Source organism: Muscardinus avellanarius, assembly GCF_963383645.1.
Source record: "Muscardinus avellanarius genome assembly, chromosome: 10".
Taxonomy (NCBI): domain Eukaryota; kingdom Metazoa; phylum Chordata; class Mammalia; order Rodentia; family Gliridae; genus Muscardinus; species Muscardinus avellanarius.
Window position 1 is genome coordinate 49,523,197 of NC_137796.1, and position 12,331 is coordinate 49,535,527.

Sequence of the window (12,331 nt, forward strand, 5' to 3'; positions counted from 1 at the left end):
TGGGCCCTGGTCATAATCGCTCAATGCCCGGCTCTGTGCAAAAAAGCCCTTTACACGGAGGAAACTCAGCTTTTTCAGTTTAAAAAATATATAGATTCTATATCTACACACACACACACACACACACACACACGCGCGCGCGCGCGCGCGCGCGCGTATATATATTTAAAGGCCAATGATCTTAGAGAAAACATACAGGTTAAAAAAAGAAAAAATATATTATCTTCTAGAGGCCGACAGAAGCCAGGCCTACTATAATTTTGCAATGAATAGAAGAATGTGGGCGTAGTTTTCTTCGAATCCAGGAGACACTGGAGTCAGAGAAAGGTCCTAAACAAGGGAAGGCTATGGGGTCAGCTCGTGCAGAACACCCCAGGTTCCCTTTCAGTCTATTTGTTAGACTTTTTCACCCCCTTCCCATCCACACATGCCCCTCCTCCAGGGAAGCCCCTCCAGGGGGATTGGGCATCTCCTCTGAGGCCCCCACCCCTGGTACTCCTGTGTGCTGGCCCCACCCCTCTGCCTGCCTTCTACCCTGACCACTCCAGCTTAGGAGATACTTATTTTTAATTTTTGTTGGCACCAGAGATTAAACCCAGGGGCATTCTACCTCCAAGCTACACCCCCAGCTGTTTTTTTTTTTGTTTGTTTGTTTTTTCCTGAAATGGCCTAAATTGCTGAGGGTGACTTTGAACCTGCAATCCTCGATTGTCTCAGCCTCCCTCGTACTGGGATTACAAGTGTGCACCAACACGCCTGGCTTTAGGGAATCTTTCTTTTTTTTTGGTGGTACTGGGGTTCCTGGAAGCCCTTCTACCTCCGGGCTACACTCCCAGACCTATTTTTACATTTTTATTTGGAAACTGGGTCTCCTAAGCCAGCGTGCGTGGCTGGCTTCGACGAAACCTGCGCGATCCTCCTGTCTGCCTCCCAAGCGCGGGGATTACAAGCGTGTGCCACCATGCCCAGCTTTAGGAAATCTAAGAATAAATCCAATACACCTGGCATTAGAGGATCTAAGAATAAACCTGACCATGTCCTCCCCCTGCATAGACCCTCCTGCGGCACTCCAGTGGCTACAAAATGCAATGTGAGCTTCTAAGGTTGACATTCCTTCCACATTCCCTATCCAAGTTCTGCGCTTCCCCAAGGGGCAGAGCCAAACCCCCAAACTATTTGGAGGTAAGTTAGGCCTTGTATGGGGTTAGGCAGAAGAGTGAGCTTCCCATTAGAGTAGACCAGAATTTAGACAACTATTAGAATCAGCTGTGGGAAGAGGTAAAGTCTTGCCCTGGACAACTTGAGAGGGTAGCTGGGTCTGAGGTATCAAAAAAAAAAAAAACTTTAGAGACCATTAAAAACAGCTAGCCTTTAGAGTAAGGTGGCACATGCCTGTAATCCCAGCTACTTGGGAGTCTGAGGCAGGAGAATCACAAGTTTGAGGTCAGGTAACTCAGGGACAGTCTCAAGCCTGGCATGGCAGCACATGCCTGTAATACCAGTACTTGGGAAGCTGAGATAGGATAGGCAATTTAGTGAGGCTCTCACCAAGCTACTAGATGCTGTTTCCATGTGTGTGTGTGTGTGTGTGTGTGTGTGTGTGTGTGTGTGTGTGTGTGTGTGTGTGTGTGTGTGTATCTGATCAGTCCAAAGGTGTAGCTCTGTGGTAGAAGGGTTCAATCCTCAGTACAAAAAAAAAAAAAAAAAGCACTGAGTATGGTCGTACACACCGGTAATCCCCACCATTTGGGAATAAAATAAAGCCAAAAAAACAAAGTCATCCTTTTTTGTATTTTATTTTTTATTTCTTGGTACAGGGATTTCACTCAAGAGCATTCTACCTCTGGGCTATACTCCCAGCCCTTTTTATTTTTGAGGTTCTGTGGATTGAACCCAGGGGCATTCTACTTTTGAGCTACACCCCCTGGCCCTTTTTATTTTGAAACAAGGTCTTGCTACATTGCTGAAGCCGTCCTCAAACCTAAGATCCTCCCGTCTCAGCCTCCCAAATACCGAGACTACAGGCACATGTGCCACTGTGCCCAGCTATGAAATCCCCATTTCTAGCTTATACTGAACACTCAGATCACACAGCTCAGACCCACTGCCCACAGGCCCCAGCCGCTGGAGCCGTGCAGCAGCTTCTCCCACGGGCCACCTCCATTCATTTCCACGGCGGCCTAAAATTCCCACCCTCTTCTCCACACACAAGGAGTTTGGAGAGGGAGATGCACCTTCTGCAGAACACACAGCACACGGGAAGACACATCTGAGCAGAGACCCAGGTTTTCAGACGTCCAGGCCAGGGTTAAGAACTAGCCGGGATCCAACAGAGCACTCGGTCTGTGCTCGGCGTGGACCAGACACGGACAGTGACCCAGTCCCAGCCTCGCCCCAACGCCCATCTGGAGACTCTCTGGACACAGGCTGTGGCGTCTGGGATGCACTTTATTGGATGTGGCTGCCGAAGCCTTGTTCTGGGAGCACTGGGGCCACAGGACCCAGGCAGAGTTTGAGGAGGCCCCAGGTTAGGGCTGTTTGGAGCGAGGCCACAGGCGGCTGGTGAGAGAGCTGAAGAAGAGGTTCTGCTTGTTGGACTTGGAGAGCTCAGCCAGGCGCTGCTGTTCTTCCTGGGGTGGGGGCAGGAAAAGGAGGGTCAGACTGGAATGAGCAGAGCTTCCTCTAGACTGCCAGGCCCTGCCCACAGCCCAGGGGCCACCCAGCCTTTAGATCTCGGCCCATCCCACTCGCCTCTTCAAACCAACAGAACATTACACCACAGGAAGGACCCCGAGCCCCAGCCCAGACAATGGCCAGCGCCAGCACTGAGCCGAGAGCCCAAGCTCAAGGGTGGAGAGAGCAGACCCAAACCCCAGGCCCTCAGGGTTTCCAGAGCTGACCCTAAGCAGCTTCCCAGGCCCTCAACTCTCCTAACCCCCTTCCTTATGCCCAGGGCCCTAGACTCCAAACCAGATGGTGGGGAGACACTAGGCCCCAAACCTCATCTTGCTCCCTGAGCCTCCAGCGCAGTCCTGAGTTCCAGGACCCATTTCTGGATTATGGCGCGGGGGGGGGGGGGGTGTCCAAATTTCCAGGGACTCCTCCTCTGGGCATTCAGGGGCTCCAGCCCTATCCCTAGGAATCCAACTGAGACCCTGGCCCACCTGTACAAGGTGCACCAGAACTCCCCTCACACACTTGCTGTTTCTGCTTCCTGCTCTGAGTGCAAGCTGCAAAAGCAACTCCTTGTCCTTACAACAGCACCAGGCAGCAGGCTGCTTGACAGGGGCAGAGGGAAGCATTTGCTCAAGGCCACACAGCCAGCCAGGATGGCACAAAGACAGGCTGCTCTAGGGTCCCTTAAAAGCCTCAGAAGTGACCCACGAGTGCAGGGTCTGAGCCCTGACCTGCTCAAGCTGGCTCTGCCGCTGTTTGAACGCCTGCAGCGGGTCATCCTCCAGGGCATAGTGCTCCAGCACCGTTCGGACATCCTCCACTTGGTTCAGTGCGATGGCTGCGGGCACAACAGAGAGTTATCATCAGCGTGGCTGCTGAGCCAGAGGAAGGCAGGGCCCACCCACAGGGTAAACGTCAGATCCAGGGATCGGCAGTCCCCAGAAGGCATCTCAATGTGCCCCTGAACACTCCAGTAGACCCCAAATATTCCGGAGGAGCTCTCAGATGCTCCAGGAGGCTACTGAAGACTCTAAGAGGCTCAGGACCTTCTGTACCTCGACTGCCCATTCCCACGAGGCAAGCCGGGACCAAGCAGCTGTCATAGCCCTGAGGGTCAAGGGCTCTGGGGTAAGAGGCCAGGAGGTCAAAGATGAACCTTACTCTTAAGGAAGGCAGATAGGTCCAACAAGACCCGGTCATCAGAGTTGCCATCCCAGGGCCGCAAGGCGACCCCATTGTAGGGCTGCAGACGGAAGGCTTCCTTCTTGCAGTCCACGACAACTACTCGAGCCGGGTCCCGATTCAGACAGGAAATGTCCTGGAAGTGGAAGTCAGGTTACCGCCTGTGCTCCTCCCCTCCCTACCAGGGACATACATGTACAGAGCATCATGCACACTGGGATCACCAGGGCGTGGCTCCCGAGACCCAGTGGGCTGTCTTCCAAGGGAGCCGGGGAGCTAGGCACACAGACGCCTACGCCAGCAGTGGACTCAGGGGTTCCGGGAGAGGCAGTGGGTACCAGCAGGTTCATCTACCACCCCAAGTGACTGATATGCTGCAGGTGTAGGAAACCTCTTGCCCAGAGAGGGGTACAGATGGAGCGGCAACTCATGGGGAGTCACACAGATCCTTAGTCACAGCCCAGCAGATACCCATACCCGGCCAAGACCCAGACAAAAACCCAACAGACACCTGGATATGTGGATACTTGGAGCCAGGAGCGGACCAAGCCCAAACCCAGGAAGCTACTATAATTACAGTCCCCTAAACACCCAGTTACAGACACAGAGAGGCAAGACACCATGTCCCTACCCCTCACCCCCAACTGTCTTCTTTAGGGAGACCCCATTTTTCTCCTCTCCCAGAGATTCTGGAGGAAGAAGAGACTAATGGCCCCACCAAGCTGGAGACAGGCTCATGTCCTGCCAGGAAGAGTCAGATCTGGGCAGAAGCAAAAGCAGAGTGAAGGTAGGACTAGAGATGAGCCCTCTTTTTCTCAGGCAGTGCCAGCATCCCAAAGTACATCCCACAGGCCCGCCGTGACCCCAGAAGGCACCTTTACATGGTGCCCATCCATGTATCTTGTGGCATCCCGGAACAGGCGGTAGGAGATGAAGCCGTGGGGGTCCACGCTATCGATGAGCGGAAATGCAGTCTGGCGGAGAGCAAGAAAAGGTTAGCCCAGTCTGGCTCTTCAGGTGTCTCCCGCCCCGCCGACAGTGCCTCCTCTGCCTGGAACCTCACCATGCCAGTTTCTGACGTAAAAATGACGATTTCATACAAAGGGGCAAGCTGCTGGAACAAGGTCTCAATGCCTGGGCGCTTCTTAAACCTCCAGCCAGTGGCCAGCTGGGGAGACAAGGAGGACAATGGGACAGCAGTGCCAAGAGGCTCCCAGAGGCCCAAGACCCACCTGAGGGCTTCCCAGAACCAGGCTCTCTCTGGTTGTGGGGGCTCAGGAGCAAACGGTAAGAATGAGGGTATGGAGTAAGAGCTGGCTCCTTCGGTGCATTTCCTGGGTGCCCAGGCACACCCAAGACAGCTCTTGGTGGGCAGTGAAGAAGGCAAGACTGTGAGCAGGGCGCGCCTCCCAAAGTCACGCCGCAGAGGCGGCCAGCCCCCACAGCCTCACAACCCACTGCCTTCCCCGGGACACACCGACCACTCAGGGTGCAAGAGGACACCCGTGAGCTCCAAGACCAGTGTGTAGGGTGGCTGGTAGTATGGCTCCCGCAGAGGGTCTGGAAGAAGACAGGGGCTGGTGGGCTCGATGATCATCTGTGGGAAAGAGACGGGATGGGGTGCTGAGCAAGAGCGGAGGCTGGGGAATGGAGGGACGGGGACTGGGTCCAAATCCTGCCTACCTGTCTATAATCTTTGAAATATTTGTAAGTCCTACGCAACTGCTGCACCAGAATTGGATCTAGAAGAGCATCAGACACAAAGGAATTCCAAGGTAAGTCGCTGTTCAACCGCAGACAAACCAAGGGCTATGACCTACCAGATACCAACAAGTCTACATACCCACCTCCCAGGCAGGCCTATTTCTAGGTCCAAATGTAGAAGGCAATGATATACCAGGTAAAAACAACATATTTATTATCTTGCTCAGAATTTATTTATTACCTCCCGTCCTACCTTTTCTATTTTTTTTTTAACTTCCCTTCCCTCCCTCCCTCCCTCCTTTTTTCTTTTTTGTGGTACTGGGGATTTTGTGGTACTAAGGGCATTTCCCTCTAAGCTACACTCCCAGCCCAGTTTTTTTTTTTTTTTTGTACTGGGGATTGAACCCAGGCATTCAACCTCCAAGATACAATCCTAGCCCTATCGTGTGTGTGTGTGTGTGTGTGTGTGTGTGTGTGTGTGTGTGTGTGTTACTGGGGATGGAACCCAGGGGCTTTCTACCTCTGGGCTACACTTCCAGACCTATTGTTTATATTTTATTTGGAAACAGGGTCTAAGTTCCTGAGAGCCTCACTAAATAGCTTAGGCTGCCTTTGAGCCTGCATGATCCTCCTGTCTCAGCCTCCCAAGTACTAGAATTACAAGTGTGCTCCACCACACCTGGCTATTTCTTTTTTGGAAATAGGGTCTCATTAAGTTGCTAATGGCCTCACTGTTATTGAGGCTGACCTGGAACCTGCAATCCTCCTGTCTCAGCCTCCCACATACTGGGATTACCGACATGTACTACCATGTCTGCCTTTGGCCCAGTTTTGTGTGTGTGTGTGTGTGTGTGTGTGTGTGTGTGTGTGTGTGTGGTACTGGGGGTGGAACCCAGGGGTTTTTTATCTCCGGGCTATACTCCCAGACCTATTTTATTTTATTTGGAAACAGGGTCCCATTAAGTTGCTGAGAGCCTCACTTAGTAGCTGCGGCTGGCTTCAAACCTGTGCATTCCTCCTGTCTCAGCCTCCCAAGCGCTGGAATTACAAGCTTGCGCCACCATGCCCGGCTTTGACCCAGTTTTAACCAGAATACTTATTTACACACACCATACCAAGTATAAAATAAAATACCTATAAATCAGCCTACTTAGCCAGGCATGGTATGTACGCTTGTAATCCCAGCATTCGGGAGGCCCTTCACAACTCAGTGAGACCCTGTTTCAAAAATAAAGAGGAAAAGCCTAAGTAGCTGAGGCTGTCTGTGAACCATGATCCTCCTGTCTCAGCCTCCCAAATGCTGAGATTACAAGAGTGCCTACTTCTATACAGTATTTTCATTTCAGTTTGTTATAAGTCTGCCTCTTAAAATACACAGTATCAAAACCAATTAAAGTAGTAAACACATACACTTTAAACCTGCCCCAATTAAATCAGTATATTAAGCAGGGGATGGTGGTGTACTCTTGTAATCCCAGCACTTGAGAGGATGAGACAGGAGAATCACAGGTTGGATGACAGACTTAGCAGGTAATGAGACTCTCATCAACCTAGCAAGACCCTGTTTCCAAATAAAAATAAAAAGAGGGCTGGGGTGTAGCCGGAAGGTAGAATTCCCCTGGTTTCAGTCCCCAGTCTCCCCCCCCCACACACACACACACATACACACATCAATCAGTATATTGATGTGTTTAAGCCACTATGATTTTACATCTGCTTAGTTAAGAACAGCATACTTACCATACCTGCCCAGTATAAAATAATCATGCCTGCTGCAAACTTCCCCAGCACAAACAGGTGGCTTTCTGGACCCACCAATGTTACTTTTCTCCTGGGAAGGGCCAGGTGTGATAGAATTGACAACTACTCTCTACTTGTCCAATTTGTCAGAAGTTCCCCATCAAAAGCTAGTAAACCAGAGGGAGGAGGAGGAAAGAGGTATTGTTTTGGAAATGAGAAGGCGGAAGGGTAGGGGCTTTAGGGTAAAAAAAAAAAAAAAAAAAAAAAAAAAAGGGGCTGTCATAAAGAGGAGGGGGTTAGGGGCTGCAGATGCTCAGATCCAAGGCACAGGAAGCCATGTGTCTGGGGGATAAGTTGCCCTGTCTCCCCTAGCCCTCCCCACCCAGGCTCCCTTCCCCCATCTGTCCCTGACCATCTGCTCCTGGGCTGAGGGGCCGGGAAGGGGGTTGGGGCTTTGTAATGCCCCTCCTCCCAGCCACTCAGCTGCTGGCTCCCCCACACCCTCCAGTGTCAAGGGAAGGGGCTGCGGCAGAGGTGGGAGGGCCAGGGGACCCCAGGATACAGATCATTTACTCACCACTGTCGAACTCATCAGGAATCTGGGAGGTGGAGAGAAAAACAGAAGGTTTGGGATGGCAGAGGCAGACCCCATCACACCCAGAAAGACTCCCCAGGTCACTGAGAAAAGCTGGCAAAGGTCCTTGGGAGGGAGGGCTTACTAGAGACCAGAAATGAGCCTGAACAGGCCAGAGGGAAGCCACCCTTACACCCAGGGATGGTCTCCTGGCAAGCCTCTTGGGCTTTCCCCTCACCTTGGCACCGTTTTCATCCACAGGGTTGTTTCCTGCAAGGGAGACATGGGTGAATGAGAGAAATGGGGGCCAAGTCTCCTGGGTCTTGAGGGCAGAGCAGGACAAGGGGCTTGAACTCCTGGGTTGGAGGCACTGAGGGTTAGCGGTGTGGCCTCCTGAATGCAAGAGAGGAGGGGGCTGGGAGCCAGGGTTAGGAATTCCTGGGTCTCTATGGGATGAAAAGACAAGGGAAAGGGTTGGACTTTGGGATGATGAGGGAAAACAGTTTGGAGGATGGTCCAGGCCTATCCTTCCCACTTTCCTCTCCCATGTACCTTCCTGTAAACTAGTACAGGAATTGACTACAGAGGAGAATCTTAAGTAGAACCTTAAGCAGGAGAAAAGAGACTTCTCCAGTGTTAAAGGCTGATGTCCCACCTGGGGACCCGTCAGAGGCAAGGGCCAGGAAATGAAGCTGAGTAAAGCCCCTTGGGGAAAAGGAGTATGTTCCACAGTGGAATCTGGGAGGTCAGCAGGACAAAACTGGGAGCAGAGACATGACCCTCACCGAAAATATAGACGATGCTCACGGTCCCACCGGCCCCAAGCAAACCAGCAAGCCAGAGCGCAACTTTTTTGGCGTAGCTGGGACCTTCTGAGCCTGACTGCTGCTGTGGCCCCTGGGCCTTAGCGCTCCCATGGCTCCTGATCTCTGCAGCCTGCAGTGGAGAGTGGGGAGGTGAGCCAAGAGAGAAGAGAGAAAAGGTCAGGATACTCCGACCTCTACTCTGGTCCAAGTAGAATCAAGATCAAGAGCTGGGAAGCAGACACCCACATAGCCCCCAGCGTTGTGTGTCTCTGGAGGGGCAGCTGAGAGACTGGTCTCCTCAGAAGGTCAAAACTAGACCATGTCAGAGGTGGTGGCACAAGTCTGTAATCCAAATACTTGAGAGGCTGAGGCAGGAGGATCACAGGTTTGGGACCAGCTTTAGCAATTTAGTAAGGCCCTGTTTCAAAATTAAAAAGAGCTGGGCATGTAGCTCCGAGCTAGAACACCGCTGAGTTCTATCCCCAGTAACAAAAGAAAATAATAAAAAAAGCTAGACTGTGCCAGACAGTAAACACAGGGATTAAAAAATTAATATGCCTGGTTGCCCAGGATCCTGGAGGCACCAGTACTGAAGGGGAGCCCAGAAAAGTAGGGCAAGAATAGCCAGGCATGGTGGCACACGCTTGTAATCCCACCATTCAGGAGGCTGAGACAGGAGGTTCACAGACAGCCTCACCTACTACTTAGTGAGGTGCTTTGCAACTCATTGAAACCCTGTTTCAAAATAATGAGTAAAAGCTGGGTGTGGTGGCACAAGCTTGTAATCCCGGTGCTTGGGAGGAAGAGACAAGAGGATCATGCAGGTTCGAAGCCAGCCTCACTGGCTTAGGAGACCCTGTTTCCAAATAAAATATAAAATAGGTCTGGGAGTGTAGCCCGGAAGTAGAAGGCCCCTGGGTTCCATCCCCAGTACCACCAATAACAACAACAACAACAATAATAATTATAATAATGAGTAAAAAATAGGCCTGGTATGTATCTTGGAGGTAAAATGCCCCTGGGTTCCATCCCCAGTACCACACACACACAAAATAAAAGTAGGGCAAGGAGAAATAAGGGATCAGGATGGCTAAATACTGAAGTGCCTGAAGCAGAGGGTACACATGGGGCAGCACAGGGCATTAAGACATCTGGATGGTGATAGTGCTGGCGCACACTTGTAATCCCAGTATTTAAGAGAATAAGACAGAAGGATCACAGGTTCGAGGGAGGCCTCAGCAACTTAGTGAGGCCCTCCACAACTGAGACCTGTTTCAAAAAAAATATATATATATATATATGTATATATATGTGTGTGTGTATGTATATACATATACATACATACATACATATATACATACATACATACATATATATATGGCTGGGAGCAGAATGCTCCTGAGTTCAATCAATACCCCCCACCACCCACACCCACACAATTCGGATCCCAGAGGTTCCAGGTAGCATGGGGCAGGGAGGAACAATGAACTGTCTGGGTCTGGAGAAACAGGGCACGGAAGTGATGGACTTGGAGGTCGGAACGGCTGTGTTTCTATCAACAAGGAAGAAGGCCGACTCCAAATCTGGACATCTACTTCACTCCTGCCGTGGTGAAAATACCCCCAAAGCGAGGCTGGGACCCCAGTCCCGGGCCGTCCCTTGAGTATCGTATCACTGGGCGGCCGCCGACACCGGGAACGAGGTGACCTCCCGGCGCCCACGTGGGTGGGAGGTGGGAGCCAAAGGATGCACCTGGGCCCGGCATCAGCCAGGGGGTCGGGCGCGGTCCACCCGGCAGGCGGGGAAGCACCCCAAACGCGGGGGGCGTTGCATTCAGCACCCTGAGGTGCAGCGTGTCAGAACGGCCGGGCGGCGGCACCACGCACGAAAGCTCAGGAGGGGGCCCCGCGCTCCGAGCGCCGCCCGCTCCGGCTCACCTGGTCCGGGGCCCGGGGGGGCGGCGTCGCCAGCCTCGTGCACAAGCCCCGCGCGCCCAGTCCGAGCCCGCTCCGCAGCCGCGAGAGCAGCGCCGCCGAGGCCGCCATCTTGCGTGACGCCGCCGACCCCGCCCACTCGCGCGCGCTCGGCCGGGCCGCGGCCAATGGGGACGCAGAGGCGGGGCCGGCGACGGGAGCCGGGGAGAGCCAAAAGACCCGGCGCGGCCGCGGCCGCCTCGCTCTGGACTCCGGGTGTGACCCGCGAGCGCCAGCTGGAACGCGCCGCCTCGGGCGGAGGGGACGCAGACCCAGCCCTGGACCACCGGGCGTGGCGGGAGCAGGGATCGCAGCCTCTGCTCAGGGCTCAAGCGGGGCCGGAGGGAGGGAGGAAACCGAAGGGTTGTCAGACTTGTCCAGTCAGGCGCCTGGTCCTCCCCGCCTCCGGGGTGGGCTTACCTTCACCTCCCGATAGTCGGCAGTGGAAACTGGCTCGGAAAGCGCGCTAAAAGGCCAGCCCTCCGCCGGGCGTGGGGCGCGCGCTTGTCATCCCAGCATTCGGGAGGCTGAGACCGGAGGACCGCGGTTCGCGGACAGCCTCCGCTACTTAGTGAGGTCCTCCGCAACTCAGTGAGATCTTGTTTTAAAATAAAGAATAAAAAGTAGGGCGGGGGGTGGAGCTCGGAGGTTGAATGCCTCTGGGTTCCATCCCCAGACCCGAAAAAAAAAAAAAAAAAAGTACTAATAGTCGGGTTTGGTGGCACACGCTTGTAATCCCAGCACTTGAGAGGCGGACACAAGAGGATCGGACAAGTTCGAAGCCAGCCTCAGCTACTTAGGCTCTCAGCAACTTAGTGAGACTGTTTCCAAATAAAATGTAAAATAGATTTGGCAGTGCAGCCTGGAGGTAGAAAGCCCCTGGTTTCCACCCCCAGTATCACACAGACACACAAAACCCACTAATAGCTGGGCGTGGTGGCGCACGCTTGTAATCCCCGCGCTTGGGAGGCTGAAACAGGAGGATCGCACGGGTTCGAAGCCAGCCTCAGCAACTTAGTGAGGCTCTCAGCAACTTAGTGAGACCCTGTTTCCAAATAAAATATAAAAAAGGTCTGGGAGTATAGCCCGGAGGTAGAAAGCCTCTGGGTTCCACCCCCAGTACCACCAAAAAAAAAAAAAAAAAAAAAAAAAAACCAACCACTAATATAGTAAAAGTCAGTTGAGCGCAGTTGTACACACAGAAGTCAGGGTTATGGTTACTATTTGGTACATACTGTTTTCTAAACTGAATGGTGGGGACATAGGTTTTCCTATCAAATGAGGAAAAAAGGTTCAAAGGTACAAAGATCCCTTATTTATTTATTTATTTATTTATTAGCAGTACCAAGGAACTGAGCCACATCCCCAGCCTTTTTTGGGTCAAGGTTTTCCTCAATTGCACAGATTGGCTTCACTCTTGCAATCTTCCTGCCTCAGAAGTCACTGGGATTACAAGCTTAAGCCACCTCACCTAGCTGGCTCAAAGCCTCATTTTTGTTTTTTCTTTTCCTTTTCTTTTTTCAGTTGGGGAGAGTAGTGAAGATTGAATCCAGGTGCTGTTCTACCTTGGAGCTATAACCCTAACCCTAGGCATTCTACCTTCAAGCCACATGCCCTCCTGCCCTATTTTTATTTTGAAACAGGATTTCACCACGTTATGAAGGGCTTGCTAAATT

At 52.4% G+C, this 12,331-nt stretch overlaps 1 protein-coding gene across 1 annotated transcript; it reads right to left on the minus strand.

The window, feature by feature from the left end:
* Positions 1 to 2,528: 2,528 nt before the first annotated feature.
* On the minus strand, positions 2,529 to 10,727 carry TIMM50 (translocase of inner mitochondrial membrane 50; the record flags this gene model as incomplete). Its single annotated transcript, XM_080704061.1, has 11 exons — positions 2,529 to 2,630; positions 3,408 to 3,514; positions 3,838 to 3,994; positions 4,734 to 4,832; positions 4,922 to 5,026; positions 5,336 to 5,455; positions 5,542 to 5,600; positions 7,880 to 7,901; positions 8,115 to 8,146; positions 8,662 to 8,812; positions 10,620 to 10,727. 11 exons carry the CDS (start codon positions 10,725 to 10,727, stop codon positions 2,529 to 2,531), a joined length of 1,062 nt encoding a protein of 353 aa, XP_080560187.1.
* Between the last annotated feature and the right edge of the window lie 1,604 nt (positions 10,728 to 12,331).